Source organism: Muscardinus avellanarius (assembly GCF_963383645.1).
Source record: "Muscardinus avellanarius genome assembly, chromosome: 3".
In the NCBI taxonomy this organism is placed as follows: Eukaryota; Metazoa; Chordata; class Mammalia; order Rodentia; family Gliridae; genus Muscardinus; species Muscardinus avellanarius.
In genome coordinates this window covers 51,473,984-51,499,348 of record NC_137788.1, presented here as the reverse complement: position 1 = coordinate 51,499,348, position 25,365 = coordinate 51,473,984, and the positions used below count along the sequence as shown (strand labels likewise).

Sequence of the window (25,365 nt, the reverse complement as noted above, 5' to 3'; positions counted from 1 at the left end):
AAACCCTTGCAAATGTTTTGAATAATGAATAAGGTAGACTCAAGTATCTAGAATGTAAGAGAAGTAAGAGACTAAGTATTTTTTTTACCACTGTGGTGAAATACTACAAGTGGTAAGGTAACATCATAGAAGTATGAATCAGTAGGAAAATACCATTCCTCAATGACAAGGACTTAATTTCACTTAATATTATATTTGAGCTTACACCAATGAGAAACTTCTGTGTTTTGAATAAAACAGTCACATTTAAATGTTTCCAGAATCTGAAAAGTAATTCTGAGTATAAAATCATATCTCAAATTCTATGTTCCAAATTAATAAATAAAACTCCATTATGTAATTGAAGTCAACCTAATAGCATATTAGTAACTGATTCCAGGGGTCCTTAGGTTGAAGTCCACAAGTGCTATAGGGAGCCCTATAAATTATAAGTAGATACAGGCATGAGGCTTTCTATAAAACTGCCCTTTCATAAATGCAGTGTGAACACTAGAAAATTTGTTCTTGTCTTTTTCAACTTTTACAGTGTTTTGGATATAAGTCAAAGACCTACAGCAATCTGAGACATACTTATTAAAGAAAACTTGCTAAATCCTTTATTAGAATGGTGAGCTTTTTTTTTTTTTTTTAACTCACCTTACTACTATCTCCTCTCCTCAACTCTGGAGAACTGAAAACTAGAAGCGTCTCTATGACTGTAGCTGTGGAAACCAAGAGCTTTAGGAGTCACCAGAGAAGCAGACTGGACAAGAAGCTCCTCTTGAAGAGCTCCATTATCCTTAGAGAATTATCACTACTTGACCTGTCCTGCAGGTCCCAGAAGAAGCCTCATTTTCAGAGATTTCCATTATTTGACCCAATTTAGCAATTGCTCTGCAGGAAGAGCCATATTCCCAAGCATATATCAAAAGTGATCACAAGCAACTCTTTACCACCACAGCTGCTTAAGTCTGTGGTACCACTGGGGATAAACAGAAAGAGTTTAGGTACACCACAAGTTTACAAGAAATATCTGAGAAAAAGGAAGTCCACAGGAGGCTATGTAAAGCTCTGACATGTTCCTGGAGATGAAAAGTAAGCCATGTGCAGAGCTGGGCACCAAGAAAAGACCTGACACCCTCCCCGCAACAATGTCCAGTTTTTGAGGAACTTGAGATCTATGCAAACAGGACATAAAGGCATACATAGTTTTAAACTGCTTGAGCCTTTAAAGTGATTTTCAATACACATACTTCGTCCTTTGGTAAAAGCTGAGCTCTCTCAGACTAATTAAGTTGAGTCCAGTTCAATATAGTAATTGAAATTATCCACTCTGCTACCTCTGTTGATTCACAGTATCTATGCGATCCCTGACCAGCCATGCACTGGCCACAGTGGTAACTGACCACAGACTTCGGTGGCCACAAATTGCAAAGAGCACAGGACTTACAGAACTAGTCCAATGATGTCACTGAAGAAAAAAAGAACAACAATAAACCTTGAAGGTGGGAGAAATATGTCAAATGCTAGGTTTTAAACAAAAATACACAAAGTAAAAGGGTAGCCTATAAGCTGGAGGATAAAATCAATCAAATGAAGCAGCCAATGAGATGGAACTAGTGGGTGGACAACAGACCAAAACTAAATGGTTAATATAATTACATTCAAAGAACTACAGCAAACCATGTACAAAGAATTAAATGAAATTACAATGCCTCACCAAATAGAGGAAAAGAGAAATTATAAAAAGAACTAGAAATTCTGGACTTGAAAAGTCTAATATATGGATATATGGAGTGAAATATCTTGTCAGGCCCATAGAAAGTTGAGAAATTTGAAAATAAATTAACTGAAATTATCGAGTCTGGTAAAGTGTGTGTGTGTGTGTGTGTGTGTGTGTGTGTGTGTGTGTGTAACTGAGGACTGGACCCAGGGGTTTCTGGTAAACTCTGTGTGTGTGTGTGTAAGAGAGAGAGAGAGAGAGAGAGAGAGAGAGAGAGAGAGTGTGTGTGTGTGTGTGTGTGTGTGTGTAATTGAGGACTAGATCCAGGGGTTTCTGGTAAAGTGTGTGTGTGTAACTGAGGACTGGACCCAGGGGTTTCTGGTAAACTCTGTGTTTGTGTGTTACAGTGTGTGTGTGTGTGTGTGTGTGTGTGTGTGTGTGTGTGTGTGGTGTGTAATTGAGAACTGGACCCAGGGGTTTTCTACCACTCAGCTACATCCCTAGCCTTTTTTTGGTAGAGGGGCAGGGTCTTGAAAATTGATAAGGCTGGCCTTAAACTTGTGATTCTCTTGTCTCAGCCTCCCAAGTTACTGGAATTATAGATGTGCACCACTAAACCCAGGAAAAAAACAATTTTTTTTATTTTTTTTTTTTTGGTGGTACTGGGGTTCCTGGAAGTCCTTCTCCCTCCGGGCTACACTTCCAAACCGTTTTTTATTTATTTGGAAACAGGGTCTCTTAAGCCAGCTAGGCTGACTACGAACCTGCACAATCCACCACGCCCAGCGTAAAAAAAAAAAACAAAAACAAAATTTTAACAAGTAAAATTTGAAGTCCTATGACACACCCTAAGTATACCAATATATGTACATGAAAAAATCAGAGAAGAGTTAAAAAAGAAAAACATTTTTGATTAAATGGCTAAAACATGTCCAAATTTTATATAAAATAATCCTGACAAATTCAAGAAGTTCAGTGAATGTAAAGTACACTGAAAGGTATTCACACCTAGTAGACAGATCACAAGGTACACAAAGTCGAGAAGAAAGAATCTTGAAAGTAGCCAAAAGATGAGACTTCACATAAAAGGAACCCTCAATAAGTTATAACAGCTGGTTCTCATCACAGAGTGAAGTCCAGAATACAGTGAGATACCAAAGTGCTTTAAAAGAAAAGGAATATAAAACAAGAAGTTGATAACCAGAAAAACATCCTTTGAATATGAAGGATAAACTATAAATGTTCCCAAATTAGATAAAAATATAAAACAAAATAAGGAATTTGTCATTAGCACATTGGCTTTACAAAGATATACTAGCCGAGCGTGGTGGCGCACGCTTGTAATCCCCGCGCTTGGGAGGCTGAGACAGGAGGATTGCACAGGTTCGAAGCGAGCTTCAGCTGGCTTAAGAGACCCTGTTTCCAAATAAAAATATAACATAGGTCTGGGAGTGTAGCCCAGAGGTAGAAGTCCCCTGGGTTCCATCCCCAGTACCACTAAAAAAAAAAAAAAAAAAAAAAAAAAAAAAAAAAAAAAGAAAAGAAATACTAAGGTAAGGATGTGAGAAAAAGTAACTTTCATACACTTTTGGTGGAAATGTAAATTGGTATAGTCATTATAGAGAACAGTATAGAGGCTCCTCAATGAAATAATAATAGATCTGCCATATGACAGCTATTTCACTTCTGAGTAGTCAATGGAAATAACATAACAAAGATGTAGCTTATGAAGTTAACCTAGGTGCCCATTAACAGATGAAAAGCTTTTTAAAAGTATGACATATATGTCATACATATTTATGACATACACACACACACACACACACACACACACACACACACAATAGAATATTATTCAGTCATAGAGATGAATCTCATTTGTAGCAAAATGGATGAAACTAGAACTTACTATTTTAAGTAAAATACACCAGACAAAGACACGTACTGCATGTCCTCCCTCATATGTAGAAGCTAAAACAATCAGCCTGAATGCAGAATATCCTGAATGGTCAAAGTAAGTTGGGACAAAGAGAGGTAGATAGAGAGAAGCTCTAGCTGTATGTGACTAGTGTACATATGTGTTGAAATGTCACACTGGACCCCACTGATATGTACATTTTAGAACATATTAATCAAAAGTAAAATTTACTTAAAAATTGAAGTGATAATTTTTACAAGACTTTCTTTTATATCTACAATTTCAATTTCAATTTTAAGAAAGCAAAAACTAATAGAAATCACCACCCTTATTCTAAAAAGAACAAGTGTAGCTTAAAGGCCAAAAGAATGACATATGCTTTATCAGTATATTTATGATTACCTCTTTTTCCTTAAGTAGAGCTTCATGTTTTTCTTCAAGCCGCTTCATTTCAAATGCTAGTGTATCTGCCCTTTTAGATTCAGAGGAAAGTTTAACGTGAAGGTCCTGAACCTGTTGTCAGAAAAATGTATAGTCTTTCAGAATTGAGCAAATGAGAGAATTGATTGAAAATAAGATGTTTATATTAAATAACCCAATTATTTGTAAAACAGTATGAAGATAAAAAAGAACATAAAATTCAAAATACTCAATAATTAAGCACAAAAGTTTTAAAAATCAGCCTTCTAATGCTTTTCTAGGTTATTTGATAAGTAGTTGAACAGGTATCTTAGGTTACAGCTCTATTCTCTACCATCCTCTAGGCATTACCACTGATTATCAAAAAGGATAACAAACAATAAAATCCCCAAAACAAACAAGTCAGAAGGTAATAAGAAGGTGAAAGACCTAGAGAAGTCAAATTCCCTTATCAACCTTTGTATTAAAATTAGAGATAGAAGGATTGTTGCATAAAACACTTAACTTTTATGATGAAATGGAAGAACAAAGTTGAACTCTGGGTATTATGAATTAAAAGATAATTTCTTACCTGCCTTTTGTATGTTTCTAATTGTGTGCGTGCTGCATTTGCCTTCTTTAATTCTTCTTCTAAGCTGACTGTGTTATGCATGTACATCATGTTTGTTTCCTGTAAAGTTTTCACCTGCTTGCGAAGGTCATTAAGATCTTGTAGCTTCTGACGATATATCTCTACTGTCGATTCCAGTTTATTTGCTTTATCAGAGGTAGCCCTATAATAATAAAGACCAAGGTTTACTGTGCAAAAAGGAGTATGTACATACATATAACAATATTATTCTGGCTATAAAATGAATCTTCTCTGCTATAACAAAGACTTGGACCTAAAACAATTTAAAGTTCAATCTTTTTCTTAAAAAGGTAAAGAAAATAAAAATATTTCAAACATGTTTCTTTATCAAACCATTTTTAGCTCACTGTATAAAAAATAATGGGTTTGTATATACAGTTGAACAATTATGAGCCATTCTTCAGTTTATAAGAAAACTCTGCTTTGTATGTATCATTTAACATACTTTTATTCTATGTGTTTGATATATTTAGGAAGATATCTCAATATATAATTTGTCTGGCAAAGCTCTTTGAATTGCACTTATCTGACTAAACTGGCCTGGAACAAAGATAAGTAAACAAAATCACATCAACACAGCTAAGTACAAAGTAATGACTGTACAGATTTTGTTTTAAAACGTAAAAAGAAAGGTAATTAAGAAAAATATAAAAAGGAACATATAAATAGTTTATGTAGTAGGTAATTATTTCATAAGCAAAAGCCAAATATAAATTTTATATTGTACAAGACAATCTTCCCAAAAATAACTTAGTATTCTTATTTATATTTTATCATATACTAAAATACAGATTGTGAAATATATTTCCTAACATGAAAAATTCACAAACTATAATAATGGGTACCATGTCAAGTTAAATGTATCATTTAAAAATTTTTAAGGAACAGGCCAATTTGCAGTTTCTGCACTCTAATGTGAAACTACTTGAAACTGAATATTGTCCTTAGACTGCAATGTCAATATTAAAAAAGAAGTGAACACTCAAAACCTTTAAATATATGTGATACACAGAGATGATCCTAATAATCTCTAATTATTATTAGGCATATAATAATTAGCCACGCCATACCTAAGAACATCTATTTCATCTTTCAGGGCCCTTGTTTCTTCAGCAAGACTGGTCAATTCATCATTCCTATGCTGAAATTCAATTAGTTGTTTTTCAAGTTCTTCACAATGAACACGGTAATCATCTTTTGCAGCTTCAAGCCTTACACAAAGGAAACAAGTTATATATTAACAACTTATCGTTTACAAGAATTATAATTTCCATAATTTATCTTCATACTAAAATATGACCTTAGTGTGACACACTGGAATTCCACATTCAAAGACTGAAGGAATAAGCAGAATGAAATAGCAAAGACTGAAAAATAAGGCATCTTTTAGTTCTTAACTTGTTCTCAATTTTCTTTTTTCTTTTTTTTTTTTTTTTTTTTTTGCGGGTCTGGGGATGGAACCCAGGGGCATTTGACCTCCAAACTACACCCCCTGCCCTATTTTTTATTCTTTATTTTGAAACTGCATCTCACTGAGTTGCAGAGGGCCTAAGTAGCTGAGGCTGTCCGCGAACCATGATCCTCTGGTCTCAGCCTCCCGAATGCTGGGATTACAAGTGTGCGCCACCACGCCCGGCTTCAATTTTCATTTTTATTTCTGAACATTACTTAGTTAACTTTAGTTTGTAATAAAAATTTTAATTTCAAAAACAGAAAATATATGGAATAAACATAAAATTTTAAAAATAAACAGCATACAAAGAAGTAAAATATTAACTCTAAATAGACTAATAAGTTAAGTAAAATGGGTGGGACATTTTGTGGTGCCAGAAAGTGAGAAAGTGCTCAAAGAAAGATAACATGTTGAAAGAACATAAGGTCCAATTGAAAACTTCCTACTGGCAAAATCTAGGAAAATCTGAGCATCAAAATAAATGATAAGAGAATAGATTTATACAGCCCATTGAATAAAAATCCACTTCTAAGTACAATGCATGATCCTGAATTAGATTTTGAAGCAGAAAAAAACCTGATGAAATATGAATATGGTCTATGGATTAGATAATATTCCATTGATGATAAATTTCCTATACTGTGTTATATAAAATAATGTCCTTGATTTTAGGAACTATACACCAAAGTATAAAGGAGGAGTAGCGTGTCTCCAATTTAGTCTCAATGGTTCATTAAAAAAATGTGCATCTAACATGACTAGAGAAACTAATAAAGAAAATAAAAACCTATAAAACATTGTAAAAAGTCAGGCATGGTAGTGCATGCCTGTAAATCCCAGTATTTGGGAAGCTGAGACAGAAGGATCTTAGTTTCTAGGCCAGCACTTAGTAAGTGAGAAAAAATTAAAAATAAAAAGAGCTGGGGTATAACTGAGTGGTAAAACATCACCACCACTAGGTTCAATCACCTGCACCACACACACACACACACACACACACACACACACACACACACATTGCAAAAGGTATTATAGTATTCTTATAACTTCTTTTGCAAGCTTAAAATGATATAAAAGATGCATAACACAATTAAAATGCCTGCTTTCAAGGTCTTATGGTACAAGAACTCAAGAGGTAAGCACAAAAGAGACAATGAATGGTCCTTAAAGGTAAGAACTATGACTTTTTTTGTCATGTTTTTGTGGTGCTGGGTATCCAACCTGGGGCTTTCCACATGCTAGGCAAGTACTCTACCACTGAGCTATATCCTCAGCCCCAAACATTATGACTCTTTTATAAAAGTAACATAAATATTAAAGTAAGAGACATCTTTGTAACTTAAAACTTAACAGTTTTTCCATTTATAACCAGGTCACCTCTACTATGTGAGAAGCTCCCTATTCCTCCTCAATGATTCCCTTGAACTCCCTTATTGTTTTGCCTATGGCCTTCATTTTTCCTTTTATTTTAAGCTGTTTATTTTTATGTCCATATACTGCTTGCTTAAATGGATGATAAGCCCTTTCAGGCAGAAACCATTTACAATAGTTGGCATTTTTAGTAGCTTAAAATACATCCTAAACATATTTAACAATACTTAATAATTAATTGTTGATATTATGGGGTTTTTTTAGCTACTGGCTTAATAGACAGCATTCTTTAAAATAATTTCTACTAAAAATGCTACCTGAAGTTTTCTTCCTGTAATTGTTCTAGTTGTAACTGTGCATGAAAATACTTTTTTGCAACCATTGTATTTGGATCATCAAAGGAGCCATCCAACTGGTCAAGTTTCTCATTCATCATCTCATTCTCTGAAACCAGCGAATTCTTCTCATCCTGAAGTGCAGTCACCTGAGAAGCAAATACACACTTATAAGTAATGATACAAAACTTCAGAATCAGGAGTTCTTGAATCTAATTTTAATGAGAACATGAAAAGAGTGTGGTCAATCAGACTAGTTGATCTCAAAGGATTTTTCCAACTCTAGAATTCTGAGTCCAAGAGGTTAGGGTCAAACAAAGAAAAACAAATCAATATATATATCAGTAAGAATGCCTTTAAAATGTTATACCTACCTTAGTTTTGAGAAGAAAATGTTTCTAAATACCTAAAATGTAATGCATGAACTGAAGTTAAAAACTAATTTGTCCCCCCTTTTAGTTATGTATAAACTAATTTCCAGAATGCTATCACCTAGTAAGCCGAAGCACCATTTATAGTAGAAAACTACCAGTCTGATGTCACATATTCAGGGAACAAGCATATTTGGTTGATAACAACAAAGAGATAAATTGATTCCATTTAGACAAGGGAACTGCTTATGATTTAAAGTAGGTATTTCAGCCGTGCATGGTGGCACACGCTTGTAATCCCCGTGCTTGGGAGGCTGAGACAGGAGGATAGCACGGGTTTGAAGCCAGCCTCAGCTACTGAGTGAGGTTCTCAACAATTTAGTGAGACCCTGTTTCCAAATAAAGTATAAAATAGGTCTGGGAGTATAGCCCGGAGGTAGAAAGCCCCTAGGTTCCATCCCCAGCACCACCAAAAATAAATAAATAAATAAATAAATAAATAAAGTAGGTATTTCAAAAAACATGATGATCTTTCTTTTTAGTAACACTTTATTTTTTTTTTTAATTTTTAATTGGTGCACTGTATTCATACATCATAGTGGGATACATACTTTTGTAGACATACATGCACACATTGCCCAGTCAGCCCCCACCCGATCCCCACCCCATTCTCTCCCTATCCCTCCCTCCCATGCTTGGCTTAGTGATTAACATCTAGTATTATAGCAATTTATCAAAAATTAAAAATGATAATCTCACATAACAGTTTCATTTGTCTGATACCAAGCTTTTGATGACTTAAAGATAATATTTCAATATTTCTTTTTGCTTTCTTTCTTACCAGAGAATCTATTTTTTCTATTTTTTAGGTGAAACTATCATATATTTATATATTTATTTTTCAGAAAAAAAATCTATCCTAATATGGAATATGGACTCTAGGTACCCACAACGATCTTGAAAAAGAACAAAGCTAGAAGATGTATATTTTCTGATTTCAAACCATACAAAGCTACAATAATTGAAACAGTGTAGTACTATTCTAAAGGCAGATATATAAACCATTGGAGTTAAATAAAAGCCTAGAGCTAAATTCTTCCCTATATTGTCAAGTTATTTTTGACAAGGTTTCCACGAACATTTGGTGGTATAAATAATAATCTTTTAACTAAATATTGTTGAAACATAATAATTACATGGAAAAGAATAAAGTTGGACCCTTACCTAATCCCATATACAAATATTAACTCAAAATAGATAAAAGACCTAAATATAAATCTTAAGACTATAAACTTTTAGGAGAAAATCTGGGTCATAAAGCCTCACAACATTGAAATTGGCAGTGATTTCTTGGTTATGATTTCAATGGCACAGGCAACAGAAGAGTATACAAACTCCCTAAAAAATAAAAAACATATTGTATATCCAAAAACAATGTAAACAGAGTTAACAGTTACTAATAGAATGGGATAAAATATTTCCAAATGCTATATCTGAAGGTATATTAATATTCCAACTAGAAATTCTAAAAATTAACAACAATAAAGGCAAACAATACCATTTAGAGATAGGTAAAAGACTAACATAAGTAATGAATCTCCACAGATAACCAATCTTAGTTGTCTGTTGAATGGAAAATCTTGTTTCTCTAGTTCTGATGTGTGTTACCTATTTCTTCTTTGTAGTTAATCTCTTTGAGTATTTTCTCTAGTGCTGGTTTTGAAGACATAAATTCCTTCAGTTTCTGTTTGTCATGGAAGCTTCTTATTTCTCCATCTAATTTGATAGAAAGTTTTGCTGGGTAGGAAATTTTTGCCTGGAAGTTGTTTTCTTTCAGAGTTTGGAATATGTTACTCCAAGCCCTTCTGGCTCTCATGACTTGGTTTGGGAAGTCTGGAGTGATTCTAATTGGCTTGCCTCTGAATGTCACTTGGCCCTTTGCTTTTGTTGCCTTTAAGATTCTCTGCTTGGCTTCCACATTGGTCATTTTGACAATTATGTGGCGTGGGGATCCTCTTCTCCGATCCTGTCTAAAGGGAGTTCTATACGTTTCCTGGACCTGCGTATCGACCTCTTGCTCTATGTCTGGAAAATTTTCTGCTATTACTTTCTTGAAGAGATTGTTGATCCCTTTGGTTTCACTTTCTTTTCCCTCCTCTATTCCAATTATTCTTAGGTTACCTCTCTTAAAATGGGCCCATATTTCTTCAATATCAGATTCCTGCTGTCGGATATTTTTTTCTAGATTAGAAACTGTGCGTTCATTTTTGGAATGATCATCTTCTAAGAGCGAGATTCTGTTCTCCATGTGTTCTAAACGGTTGTTTGTGCTTTGAATTGAGGCCTTTACTTCATTAATTGCATCCTTTATCTCTTTTTGGCTCTCTCTGAGTTCTTTTCGAAGCACCTCTATTATTTCTACAGTTATTTTCCTGATTTGATCTTCTAGAAATCTCTGAATTTCTGTTTTATCGGGTTCTGATGTTGTGGGGTTGTGAGCATTCACTGCTCCAGTATTATTCCTCTTTCCCATGATTTTGGAAGTTTGTGCCTTCTCTGGGTTCTTCCCTTGGGTTACTATGACTTCACTTAAAGTGCTCTGGATCTCGAGTCAGTAGTATCTCAGACCCCACTACTCCTTTACTGGGTTGTATCACAGAGTCTCCGACCCAGAGAGTCGATAGAGGCTGCTTTAGAATGTGGAGGGTGCCAGGTTGCACGTTCTCCTATGGTGTGATATCTCTGCCACCGCCCCTCTCCCACTGGGTCAAATCCCAGTGAGTACAGTACTGGGATTTCTCCGCTGTGGCCCACAATTTGACTCACTGTTCTTGAGTATGCAGATGTAGCTCTACTGCATTCGGTGAATTCGGTGCTGTTGCCGCTGGTGGCAATATGGCGCCGCTGCTACGCCCTCGGCTATGGGGCTGGCGTTTTTTTTTCTTGGTTTTGATTTCCACTCTGGATCCCTGCAGCGTGTGCTGAGCTCAGCCACTGGGAGCTTTAGATGCCCTCTGCGCCGAGAAATCCCGCCTGGCTGTTCCGCAGCGGCTCCCCTCAGCTTGCTGTGGCCGTCCCGTGAACTCGCCGCTGTTGCTGGCAGTATGGCGCTGCTGCCGCGTCCTCAGGCCTGAAGCCACGTCCTCGGGCGTGAGGATCTCCTCCGTGGCTCTGTTCTCAGTCTGCTTTCTCTCTGGAGCCTGTTGATTTTTTTTTTGTTTCTCTGGTGATGTTGTTTTCTGGCTTTGAAAGGTGCTAATTTTGTGGTAATGGAGATTTGTTGTTAGCGGGGCTCTTAAGCCCCGCTTTTCTCGGTCGCCATCTTCTTAGTAACACTTTAAAACAAGCATGTTGTGCTCCTTTGATTCTATCTCTTTTCTAGTTAAAAACTTACAGCAATAGCTGACCTTTCCTAAGATCAGAAGATTATACATGATTTCACTAAGAACTTGTTTTATAAAAGCTATCTTACTACAATATCCACAAAATTAATGCACAAGTTTGCTATTTTTCCAATAGGTATAAATTAATTCCACAAAATGAGACTGCATTTGGATAAGTGAACAGGAAGCTAATATCAAGTAATTGCCTTGAACACAGTAGAGTTAACTTACAAACACTGCCCTTTGTTACAAAAAATTAAAATGGAGACAACACCTGAAGAATCCTGAAGCAGGCAAAACCAGTTAGGCCTCAGTAAGTGATCTAAATTGTGCTTAATTTGCAAGTTTAAGTAAAACTTTGCTTAAGCTATTTCTTATAAATGTTATTATTAAGGGAATCAGAACTTAGACGCAAACAAAATCAAACAGCCAACAAGCTTGAAATTATACAACTAGGACTTCCAACCAAATAAGACAAGCAGTTGTTTTGCTTTAGTGCTGTGGCCGCACTATAAATGCCTCCTCTTTAAGTTTCTTCACGGAAAATCCTAAACTGCTTCTGGTTTGGAATGGCTTATCAATGACTTAAATAAATTCCTTAAAATTTTATTGTGACTCAGTTTACGCTTTAACATCTTCAAAGGAGAAATACAAAAACAGGCTGGGAAACTGTTCCTAGAAGGACAATGTAAAGATATAACTGTATGCTTCCAAATTCAATGCATGTAGCCATGCTCATCATGTAAAGCAGTTCAGTGATTATTATGTCATGTATAATTCTAAGTGATACAGATACAAACTACAGTATTTACTCTTAAGACTCTTACAATTAAAATGTAAATAACTACCTAAGAGCTATGGAAGATGCTTTAATAAAAGCCACTATAGGGTGGGAGTAGAGCGCAAATAAAGGAATGTATCTCTTATCTAAAATTCTTGGACTCAGAAGTTTTCAGAGTTTAGAATACTTGCACATATGCAATGAAGTAACTTGGGGATAAGATCTAAGTGTAAAAGAAAATTCATTTATGCTTTATACATACCTTATACATACAGCCTAGAGGTAACAATATAACATTTAAGTAATCTGTGCATAAGATCAAGTTTGTGTACACTGAATGAACTGAAGGGAAAGGTGTAACTTTCTCAGTCGCCCCTGTGGACAATCTGTGGCTATTTGGCATCAAAATCTATTCCTCACAATGTTTCCTTTAGTCATCTGCCTTCACATCAAGAGCTTTTGTCTTGAAGTCTGTGCTCTCATAAGCTGACATGATTTCTTGTTTTGTTACACACACACACTGCTCTAGTCCTTCAGTAAGGCCATTTCACATTTTCACTGTGTCATCTATAGGCATGTTTCTATAGTGTTAACAATGTCTTTGTTGTCACTATTATCGTGATCACCTTCATTCAAAACCATTTTTATACTTCACCATCAGTCAATGAATGAACAAATGGAACCTCATTACTGATATTAAAAAGTGCACACTTAGCATACACAAGGCCCTAGGCTTAAATCGCAGCACCAAATGTGTATACGCACACACACCCTTCTATATCTACCTCTTTCAGCTCGATGACACTCTAAAACTATATTTTTTTGCCTATGTAAGGAGGCTAGATATCATTTTTTTCTCGCTTGACACATAGAATCCTTCAAAATAACCACCAAAAATATTTATAGGTCAGAGATTGTGCCAGGCATACATAACTATGTCTTTATTCACTGTGTTTCAAGCACTGGCAACAGCATACACAACAACTTTCACATTCATGCCTCTGTTTACTGATGCTAACATGTTGTTCAAGAAGATGTCTTCATATTTACTCTCCATTTATCAAAGTTTAGCCTGGTCACATGGATAAATTAATAAAGTCACATTTGATGAAAAAGCACATGGCATAAGCATTATTTTTTATAAGAATTTTATCTGGAAGATGAGAACAGCTGTCAAGGAGTAACAAAATCTTGTAGTCATAAAGCCCAGCTTCCCTGTGTTAAGCACAAGTGCTCTTAACAAAACATTTGAGAACCAATCAGAACCAATGTCCCTGTGGATCCATGACTAGTTAGGATAATAATGGACCAGGAAGAAATTCATTCCTTCAAAATAACAAGGACACAAGTTTGCTTATCACAGTACATTTATACTTCTGCATGCCCTACACTAAGCGTATCCCCAACACAGTTATTCTGTCCTTGCCATCCTTAATTCCTATGGGGCTGGCTCATCAGCTGTAGTGTTTCTGGACAAATAACACACACACACACACACAACAAAAAGAAAACACCAATGACGTTTCATCAGCATTACTTGCTCTGGCACCAGATTTCCACCAGCAATGGCCTTGGCAAACTCATCAGTGCATTTCTCTGCTGCTTTGTAATCAGTGGGTGCTTTATCACCACAAAGCTTTAAATATTTAACTATCTTTTCTTAAATTTCTGCAACAAATTTGTTGAATATTCAGTGTCCCTTAACTTTCATTTTACCATGATAGATTTTTGCTTGTTTCATGATCAGCATACTGTTAACTGAAGATGTAGTAACTGTGATAGTGATTGAGCCATTCTTTGAATACATGTTTGAATTTAGCTTTATCAGTGCTTTTCTACTTTGCACTAATTTTTACACTTTAGCATAGAATTTCAGCACTTTCTCCTTTTGTTTCTTTGGCAGTCATTCCTACACCACTGTCTCCCAGATGTTCCACACTTACACCACTCTTTAGTTTTTCTAGCAACTTGGTTTTTGTTCTATAAATGTAAATACTTCCTCTTTTGCTATCACTGTTACCAATAGGGAAGTCTGTAGGGCTTTTGGATATTTTCAACAATATTTTTATACAAGAGAGCAAAAAATAGTGTACTTAACCATTTACTTTACACATGTCTGAGCCCCATGTGGGCATTATGAAGAACCTGCCATTATTGTGTCTAGCCTACTAATGTGGCATTTTATCACCCTTTGTGATGGTGCTTGCATGGGGAATCAGGAGCGGGAGAAAATTCATCATAGCTGATAGGGGATAGGAAATAGGATGGTCTTTTTCTCTTGAGGACACTAAACTGTGTGTGTAAATCTATTTTGATTGTGAGCTATCACATGAGGACAGGTATGGAAATGTCTACTGTCAGTGTTTAAAACGTTTTAGATTTTGGATCATTTCAGATCCTGAATTTTAAGATTAGTGGTTCTCAGCTTAGTACCTCATTCAAGCTTGAGGGCAAGAGTTGTCACAAAATTTTAGCTAGAAGAGAAACCATGTTTTCAGTCCTCCACACTGGGTAGGAAGAGAAACAAAGCCAAATTTTAGTTTTAACAATTGGTAAGAAACTAACCTTTTCCCTATCCATCTGTTAGGTGTGGTTCCACAGCCACCTCCAACACAAACTTGAGAGCAAGGGAGTACTCAATCCTGTGGGCTCATCCCAGACCCATGACTTGGAATGTTGGGAGGAGATCTATGCATCTCGTAACAAGTGCCCATGGTGATACATCTTTTAGATTCACTCTGCACCTGCCTCTGTCCTTCTCTGGATTTTCTAAAATTTCCAACTCAAATCAAAATATTAACCAGAATGGCTCAATCCTTCATTCTTTATATAAGATATTTCTATAGGTAAGTATGATCCTAATTAAAAACAACACATTTCAGATGCTTTGCAGGTGGGTATGGGTGTGGGTTTTAGGTACAATGTGTTCATTAAGAAAGATGCAAAGGAGAAAAAATAGAATTCACCTTATAGGTAAAATTCTTTCTTCATTCAAATATAGAGGACTTTTTTTTTTTTAAAAGATGGCATTATTAGGCCTAAATTCTGCTGCCATTATTTTAAATAGTCACTGTAAGTCACTTCACTCCTCCTTATATGTAATCCATTGAGAGTTAAAAGTACTATCCAAAGCCAGGTGTGACGGCGCACACTTGTATTACCAGCATTCGGGAGGCAGAGACCGGAGGACGGTGGTTTGCAGACAGCCACAGCTACTTAGTAAGGCACTTAGCAACTCAGTGAGACCCTGTTTCAAAAATAAAAAGACTAAAACCTAGGGCTGGGAGTGTAGCTCGAAGGTAAAATGCCCCTGGGTTCTATCCCCAGTACAAAAAAAAAAAGTACTATTGAACACTATCACTTTAGGTATTTACTTCATCTAGCAAAGATAATGCTGACACAACCTTGTTTCCTTTCCTTTTACTTTTCAATTCAATTACTTATTTAGTTCATTGCTTGAACTAAAATTTCAGCTTACATACGACATGCTATGAAGGTTCAATTAACCTTTTCTATACTTTTTTTTCTAGACTTACTGCATAATTTTCACATTTGTATTTTCACAGACTAGCAATAGGCAAACATACAGCACTTCTGTGTTAGGATATGTACCCATTTAATCCTTGAGCGCACTATGGAAACAAAGATAACCATGACTCTGTTTCTCAAAAGAGAAAACTGAAGTGTAGAGAAATGAAGTAACTTGCTTGATACACACAACCAGCTAGCAATGTGGCCAGTTCTGTACATAGCTGGCCTGGCTGACAGTCTACCCTCTTAACCAGTAACTACTGTTGCTCATGCCAAGGTTATAAATACTAGAAGTACATATAGATATATTCACATACATGTACATTTGAACAAAACAAAGCATGAGCTATTATATATAATAGCTACTATATTAAGTGTATATCGATGATATTAAAAAGTATGCACCTTATTTTAATGGAGGTCAGGCACTTCCATAAGTTACCTCATTTAATATTCATCAACAAATATAAAGTAGATAACTTAATTTTTCCATTTATAAAAGACAAAACTGAGTCTTCATCTAAATAAATGAAATCCTCCAATTAGCACAATAATTTTTCTCAAAGAGTTGGGCCAGCAATTTTTAACTCTCAGAGAAAAATACTTATGAAATTCATGTTTGGATTTTTAATATTTCTGCCATGAATTGAAACCCATCCTCTAAAATGTGTGGCCACTTGATTACTTAAAATCAAAAGGAAGCTCTTCTTTAGTTAGTTTTCTTGTCCATACCTGCATATCCAGTTCTTGGCATCTTTGCTTCAGTTCTTCTTTTTCTGCTAGTGCTTCCTGAAGTTCTTCCAAAGCACTTTTAAGCTATAATATAAAACATAATTCTTAAAAAATAGAAAAATATATTCTCACAATGAACACTGATACAAAAAATGCTAAAAATGGTTTTAAAGATTTATCTAACAACTAGGTTATATTTGTGTTGTCTACGTGTAATATTTACATATTCTCATTAACATTTAAGGATACGGTCCCACAGAAATAAAATTGTCTAAATCCCTGTGAAATATTTTAAAAATTATTGAAAATATTTACTCTGAGATTTCATCACAGAGACATTTTAAATAGAACACAGCATATTTACATTTAGACAAACGTTTAACAAAAATTATTAGAAATACTTCTGTGACTGATAATACACATTAAAAAAGACTCAGATGTCTAAAAATAATACAGATGTCTAAAGCTACAACTGCTTCTCTGCTTATCCTGTCTCCCACAACTCAGATTGGGTGATACATGGGGAGAGAGTAGTTTTTGCCCCAGATAAAACAGTTCTGTCACAGAACACCAAGTCTTTGAAATATTTCTTCAATATCAGAAAAGAGAATAGCAAGCCTAACAAAAATTATGTTACCTTTTTATTAAAACTTACAACTCTTTTAGATTGCTTGCTATTTAAATATCACTATCTATTGGAGCAAATATGTATTTATAAGTGTCAGGAGGAATGTTCAATGCTAGCCAACTCTTGGAACATGATCACAAAAAACTCTAGAGACCACCATTACTTACATTCATGAAGGAATGCATAATAATACTCAACTGGAATCTTATAGCAAAATAAACTCAGTTTCACGGAAGAAAATATCCTTCTATACTCTCTACTGCATATGCCTTATGAAGGTAATTGGCAAAGGAACCATATTACTGTTTGTGAAGTACTCACCTGTTGCTCTAATTCTCCAACAGCATCATTTGCAGGAGAGCTCACAATTTCTTTACTCATCAACTAAGAAATTAAAATAGTAAAATTAAGTATAATAATGTGATGTTTATAAAGTGAAAATATACATACTTAAATTAGTAAGATTTACATGTAGTTTTTCTTTGCCTTAATTTAATTATTTTTAGAACCCTATTCAAATAAAAAAAATTATTGGAGGTTTAACCTAAATAACAATGTTCAAGTATACTAGTGAGGTCATTAAGAGTAAGTTGAGCAGGACGTGGTGGCACATGCAGTATTTGGGAGGCTGAGACAGGATTACAGGTTCGCAGCCAGTTCTCAGCTACTTAGTGAGGCACTCTACAACTTAGTGAGACCTTGTTTCGAAATAAAGAATGAAAAATAGGTCTGGGAGAGTAGCTCAGAGGTAGAATGTCCCTGGGTTCAACTCCCAATACCAAAAAAAAAAAAAAAAAAAAAGGTAAATCATGCTTGAAATATGTATGTAGATATATTCAAAGTAATTGTATACTGAAAAGTTATAATCCAAAGTTATTGCTAAATAAAATTGAACACATCAATGAACTTTTAAAAAATAAATTCTTATATAGCCTAAATTAACTAATTAAAATCCAGCCTTAAATTAGTGATATGGTAAAATTTCTAACTTGAGAAGTCATTTTAAAAGGAAAAAGAGAGACCAGCATGGTGGTACACGCTTGTAATCCAAGTACTTGGGAGGCTGCAACAGGATTGCAGGTTTGAAGCCTGCCTCAGAAACTTAGTGAGGCTCTCAGCAACTTAGCAAGAGCCTATTTCCAAATAAAAGAAATAAAAGAAGGCTGGGGTTGTAGCTCAAGAAGTAGAATATGCCTGGGTTCCATCCCCAGTATAACAAAGAAAATAAAAGGGTCCTGCAAAAAAATACCTTTTTGCATATGAAAGGCAGAGTTTATTTATGCAAACTCTGATCTGCAGAATAACACAGACCTATATAGAGGGATGTCTCCCTCTAAATCATGCCTCTTCCAAAGCTTGTTTGCCCTCTCTTTTCTTTGGTCTCCTCTGTACTCCACTGCAGCTGAGCTTGTTAGCCTGATATTAAGAGGACACTGTACCCACAAGTTCTGACCTTATCTCCTGAGATGATTGAAGAGCTTAAATCCAGACTACTTAGCTCCAAAATCAATCACCATATCTGTTCACAGATCTAACATTCTAAAAGTACAGACACTATATATAAACTACAGCACCAGGAAGGATTACACTAGTTGGCAGAAAAAAGGAGAAAAAATTAAAATTTCCATCTGCACAAAGGTTGTTTGTTTTTCAGTACTGGATAGAACCCAGGGGCATTCTACCTCTGAGCTACACCTCAAGCCCTATTTTTTATTCTTTATTTTGAAACTGGGTCTTGCAATCCTCTGGTCTCTGCCTCCAAATGCTGGGTGTGCCACCACGCCCAGCACAAAGGTTGTTTATCCTGTTTTTCTTTATTAGTTAAAGTTATTTTAAAGAACTTGACATTATTAACTTGCCAATGCACTTTTATAATTGGAGACTAAAACTAGGCGTAAAGGTCGCTTAAGGTATATTTGGCGGGGGGCGGGGGGGGCTCAATAGCTAAAGAAGAGCAAGCCCACTCCAAAGAGGAAGTTTATACAGAGAAAAAAACAAAAATCCACAAAGTTTATATAAGTTTTCTATAATTTGGTCCAAAATTTTCATATTTATGTTAATGTGATGTAACTTACCTCTTGAATAGCAGTCATGACCACATGTTGAACAGACTCTTCCAGTGTCATTATATTTTTAATATGTTCTGTGATTAAAAAAAATTCAATCTGAAAAAATCTACTCTTTATTCATAGTACCTTAACCATTCAATAAATAGAAATAAAAATTTATTTACTACAAATAATCCTCTATGCAAATACATTATATTTCTTCTAATATGTATTACCATATAAATAATAGCAACCATATATGAACACAGCTAAAACAGCTATCCTGAAATTTTAGGATTTATTTTCTAATACTTTTATTGGAAACAAGCAGAATAATACTAATATTTTTAAATGTTTTCTTTTTTCCTAAAGAAACCCTCAAATTTTCTTATAAGAAATAAACTGTAATTAATCTTAAAATAATTATGACAATTGTTATTTGGTTTTAGACTCATAAAATGCTTTCCAAAGGACTTGCACAGCCTCCTATAAACACCTCCTGTCTCAGCCTCTAAAGTATAGGGACTAAAGGAGTATACCACCATACCCAGCTTATATAGATTTTTTACTTTCTCTATAAATAAGTCTACAAATTAGGTACTTACTTGCCCTAGAAAAAAACATATACTTAATGATAGAAATGCACTATAACATGAAAGTAGTCTGATAGCCAATTCCTGGCCTTTTTTTAAACTGATAAAGTATGAATTTATTTTAATTCTTTGAGTGTTCTTATTGAATTTACCCTGTCTTTTTTTTAATACATATATTTTTATTTGTTGCATTGTAGTTATACATAATACTGAGTTATAGCTTGAAAGAAACATATATGAACACAACTCTTAAAACGCTCACCTCTGGGTCTCACCCCCTCTCCCTTCCTGTACATGTTTTAAGTTTGGAATAGCTAATTTTTCCATACATACATGACATTATTTCAACTGTTACATTCTTCCAATCTCCATCCCCTATCTCACTCCCCTAAACTTCTCCATTACTTCACTGGAGTTTCTGCTCTTCTATCTGATATACCCTTGTTTCCCAATTTTTATCTAGTTTCCACATATAAGAGAAAACATACAACTATTTGATTTTTTTTGAAACTGGCTAATCTCATTTAGCAAAATATTCTGGAATTCCATCTATTTTCCTGCAAATAACATAATTTTGTTTTTCTTTATGGCTCAGTAAAATGTCATCATGTGTGCATATTACATGTATAAGCCACAGTTTTGTGACTCATTTATCTGCGGATGGACTCTTAGGCTTGGTTCATAATTTGGCTACTGCAAATTATGCTGCTATAAACATGGATATGCATGTAGTGCTATAATATTTTGACTTCAGTTCCTTTGTAAAGATGCCCAGAAGCAGTATCACTGGGTCATATGTTGGTTCTATTCCCAATCTTCTGAGAAATCTTGACATTGATCTTCACAGCAGCTGTATGAGTTTACAGTCCTACAGTGTATAAGAGTTTCTATTTATTTACATTCTTGCCAGCATTTATTGTTGTTTGTGTTTTTGATGATTTTCATTCTAACTGGAGTTAGAGTCTCAGTATAGTTTTGATTTGCATTTCTCTGATTGCCGATGATGTTGAATATTTTTCATTTATTTATTGGCTATCCTTACTCTTGAAGTTTAGTCTTTTTGGAATTCAACATCCCAATTTCATGGAAATTTTTCTTTTTTCTTTTTTTTTGGTGGTACTGGGGTTCCTGGAAACCCTTCTACCTCTGGGCTACACTCCCAGACCTATTTTTATATTTTTTATTTGGAAACAGGGTCTCCTAAGCCAGTGAGGCTGGCTTCAAACTAGCACGATCTTCCTGTCTCCGCCTCCCAAGTGTGGGGATTACAAGCATGCGCCACCACACCCAGCTTCATGGGAATATTTTTCTGGACTTTAATATTTGTTTCTGAAAGACCCAGACAATATACTCAATCCTTTTTTCACTTTTTTTTTACCCTGTCTTCTATCCTTGCTTTATTGGTTAGATCATATTGAATATGGTTCTAAGGTCCTAATTTGAAATACTTTGCAAAACTAAGCAACTAAAATTCTTTTATAAAAGTCACATACTAAGACCAAGTCAGAATAAATCATGTTAAAAAAAAAAAAAAAGAACTGAGGAAAAAAAGGAGCAAACCTCTTAACACCCAGGCCGATACAGCCCCCAAGGAAAGGAGAACTGAAGCTGCTTGGTTCATAATTTTATTTGTTACACACAACCAAAAAATGATCTTTTTGTATTAAGTAGGATATGGACCAAGATGTTTAGATACACTAATATAATGTACCAATTTCATTCATATTATTAAACCACTCACTGATCAGGATAAAATGGAAATGGATAAGGATTCTTCTAGAAAGGGCAGAATATTATCTGAAAAATTCTGGATTATAATTTAGTAGCTGAATATGAAAGAAATGAATCAACCTAAGGTTCTTACATACAAAATAGATAACCTATCCAATCATTAAAATACAATGTGTTCAATACACATTAAGTCCTATGTACTATATAAATAAGTTACACTAAAATATACTAAAAAATTAGCCACTGAATATCAGAGTTCAGGTACAATTCAAGATATGCAGCTTTTTAATGGCAGTGAAGTGCTAGAATTTAAAACCTTTAGTTTACATTTCAGGGTGCTTTCTGCCAAAATGCAATAGTAAATTTTAATGTTTCATTATAATACTAGTTTCCAGAAAGTAAAGATCCTCAATTGATTTACATTCACTTACCTTGCTTCTTTTCACAGTTAACAGCACAGCCTAAAATAAGCTGGAGCAACCTCCCAAGCTCCACAGGATCTGAGCATTCAGTTATTTGGTTTAAATCAGGAATAAGTTCTTCAGAAATCTGCTGCCCCAAAAACTGCAGCATCAAAATAATAAGATAAATCACTCATTTATTTAAGTTATAAATAATTTACATTTAATTACTGAAAGAAAAATTAATTATAATTAGGTTCATAAAACTCAGATATTTACAAATGAAAAAATCACTATTTGTTAAAACCAGTTACAAATGTTCAGACAACCTTTCAATATCAAAATATAACCGACTGTAAACAACTATATGTGCTTTTGATTTAATCCCATTGTCGGAGAAAGATTAGTTTAAGAAGCACCTGATCTGATCTACTAATTATGACAAAACTTATGCCTTCCCATTTAATTAAAAACAAGTTTAGGTTCAGCCAAAAGCTATTTATATTTTATATGTAATCAAGGAACATGAACTACGATATAAACTATTGCTTTTACAAAGGAACAATAAATCTTAATTATTCCTCATCTTAAACTTTCTTTTGTAAGCTTATTTGAAAAGCTTCTTGAGACTGGAAAAAAAAACTTTAAAATGAGTTTCAGGAATTTAATTTAAAAAATTTAGAGTATTAAAATGTTTTGGAAGAACTATAAATTTAATCTTGTGACTACCTTAAAACATAGAAACAAAAATTCCTTAATGTCAAAATCAATTTAAAATTGCCAATCATTAAGCAATAATTAAAGAAATTCTATTTGAGAAAGCAATCAATTTGAAGAGTATCAATACATAAGCAACAATTATAAAAGCCATTTTTGCTTTTATAAGCAATTCAATATATTTAAACCTTAAATTTAATTGTTTTCATAAACAGAGTACTCTAAAAGTTGCAATAATGCAATATATAAAAATAATAATTACGTTACAATAAAATGTTATAAACAAAAAGTCATATCATTTTTCAGTGTCAATAGCACAGCATTTTATATTTAAAGTCAGATGTTTTTCTTACTTCATGGTAATAACTCATAATTCCTTGAAGGACCTTCTTTAAGTTACTAGCCTAAAATGAAAAAAAGAACAAAAAATAAATTCTTGTTTCATATTAAAATGAAAGAAAATTTGTGCCAAGGTAAATGATAACAAAAATTTTCCCATTAAAAATAACAAAACACTGAAGCAGAGTTCTTCATAAAGATATAAAAATATGCAATAAATCTAATAATAGAATTTCAAAATATATAATGTAAAAATTGGATGGAGAAATGAACAAAACCATAGTTAATGTTAGAGATTTAAGAACTCTACCTTCTGTAGCTGATAGAATAACTACATGGAAAAAAACTGATCAAGACATAAAAGATATACATAGCAGTATCAACAAATTTGACATAATTTACATTTATAAAACAACTACAGAATACATGCATTGAAGAGCACATGGAACATTCTCCAAAAGAGAGAATAGTTAGAACATAAAATAAGTTTCAGGTCAGGCATGGTGTACACCTGTAATCCCAGTACTTGAAACGCTGAGACAGGAAGATGGCAGGTTTGAGTCCAGCCTTGGAATTTTAGTGAGACTCTAAGCAACCTTTTATTTTTTGTTTTGAACTTGGCTTCAAAACATAAAATAATAAGGGTTGGGGTTGCAGCTCAGACCTAGGATGTCCCTGGATTCAATGTTCAGTCCCAATAAATAATCAGTAAATGGAAAATAATTTCTCAGTGCAAGTACATTCTCAAATAATTGGCATCAAATTAGAAGTCAATAAACAAAAAGTTACTTATAAGCATTATCTACTTCCAATTTACAGATTAAAAGAGAAATCACAAAGGAAGTTACCAAATATTTTGGACTGAATCAAAATAAGAGCATAGTATGCCAAAATACATTGGATATGGCTTAAGCTTCTACCTTATGAAGCAAGAAAAGGAATAAAATACAAAATATCAAAGAAGAAATCAATTAAATAAAACAGTAAACTGAAATATATATATGCATATGATTTATTATATGTATATGTATAAATTTTAAAAACTAATTAGAATATATTAATTGTACATGATAGTGAGATTGAGTGATATGTTTATATATGCATATGGCATTATTTGCTTTTTCCCTTCCCCAAACCTCTCTTCTTTTTCTGTTCCTCCCTGCCCCAATCCCCCTTCCAATACCCTACTGGTCTCTCCCTTAAGTTTTCAGGAGGTCCTGTTTCTTCCCTTTTCTCTCTCTAGCTCCACATATGAGAGAGAACATATGACTCTTAATGTTCTGAGTCTGGCTGACCTCACTTAGAATGATGTTCTCCATTTCCAACCATTTTTAACAAATAACATAAGTTCATTTTTTATGGCTAAGTAAAATTCCATTTTGTGTATATATATCACATTTTTTTAATCCACTCATCTGTTGATGGACACCTAGGTTAGTTCCATAACTTGACTGTTCACAAGTAAATTTTTTTTTTTTTTTGGTGGTACTGGAAAACAGGGTCTCCTAAGCCAGTGCGCGCAGCTGGCTTCAAACCTGCATGATCCGATCCTCCTGTCTCTGCCTCCCAAACGCGGGGATTACAAGCATGCACCACCACGCCCAGCCAAAAGTTAATTTTTTAAAAAATATTTAATTGAGCTTATTGCTAATTTTAGTATCACTATTTGGACCAAGAGCTATTCCTATTCGTTCTGCATACCTTTATTCTCCAGTTTTCCCCAACATCTTCTTTAATTCGGTTTAACCAAGATTCGTTGAACCAAGCTACATCACTAAAACAAAAATATAAATGCGAAACATTAACTTTTATTACATGAAAATATCAAATAGAATCTATATAAAAAGTTACTTTATAGTTTAAGACTTATAATTGATAAAATCAGTAATTTTTTTTTTTTTTTTTTTTGGTGGTGGTACTGGGGTTCCTGGGAACCCTTCTACCTCCGGGCTACACTCCCAGACCTATTTTTATACTTTCAATTTGGAAACAGGGTCTCTTAAGCCAGTGCAGCTGACTTCAAACCTGCGCGATCCTCCTGTTTCTGCCTTCCAAGTGCAGGGAATACAAGCGTGTGCCACCACACCCGGCTAAAATCAGTAAATATTTAAATGAAGTTATTGAATTGTTTTAATTCCTAAGTATTTCAATACTTAAAAATAGGCCCTGATAACAGGAAGATATAAAAGTATCAACCCTAAAGGGATAACAAGAAAAATAACATTTTAATGAGTTACCTACTATGTAGCAACCACTGTGCCTGTTATTTCATTTCAACAT

General features: G+C 34.3%; 1 protein-coding gene across 1 annotated transcript in view; it reads right to left on the bottom strand.

Annotated features, from left to right (window-relative positions):
- HOOK1 (hook microtubule tethering protein 1) overlaps positions 1 to 25,365 on the bottom strand; it is a gene marked incomplete at both ends in the record, with an annotated part of 53,415 nt that overhangs the window by 14,830 nt on the left and 13,220 nt on the right. The window contains 10 exons of the mRNA XM_080690634.1: positions 4,023 to 4,133; positions 4,612 to 4,813; positions 5,742 to 5,882; positions 7,813 to 7,979; positions 16,629 to 16,712; positions 17,578 to 17,640; positions 19,332 to 19,399; positions 22,060 to 22,192; positions 23,100 to 23,150; positions 24,787 to 24,859. Of these exons, the coding sequence (XP_080546760.1) occupies positions 4,023 to 4,133; positions 4,612 to 4,813; positions 5,742 to 5,882; positions 7,813 to 7,979; positions 16,629 to 16,712; positions 17,578 to 17,640; positions 19,332 to 19,399; positions 22,060 to 22,192; positions 23,100 to 23,150; positions 24,787 to 24,859 (1,093 nt within the window). The remainder of the gene's footprint in view (positions 1 to 4,022; positions 4,134 to 4,611; positions 4,814 to 5,741; positions 5,883 to 7,812; positions 7,980 to 16,628; positions 16,713 to 17,577; positions 17,641 to 19,331; positions 19,400 to 22,059; positions 22,193 to 23,099; positions 23,151 to 24,786; positions 24,860 to 25,365) is intronic.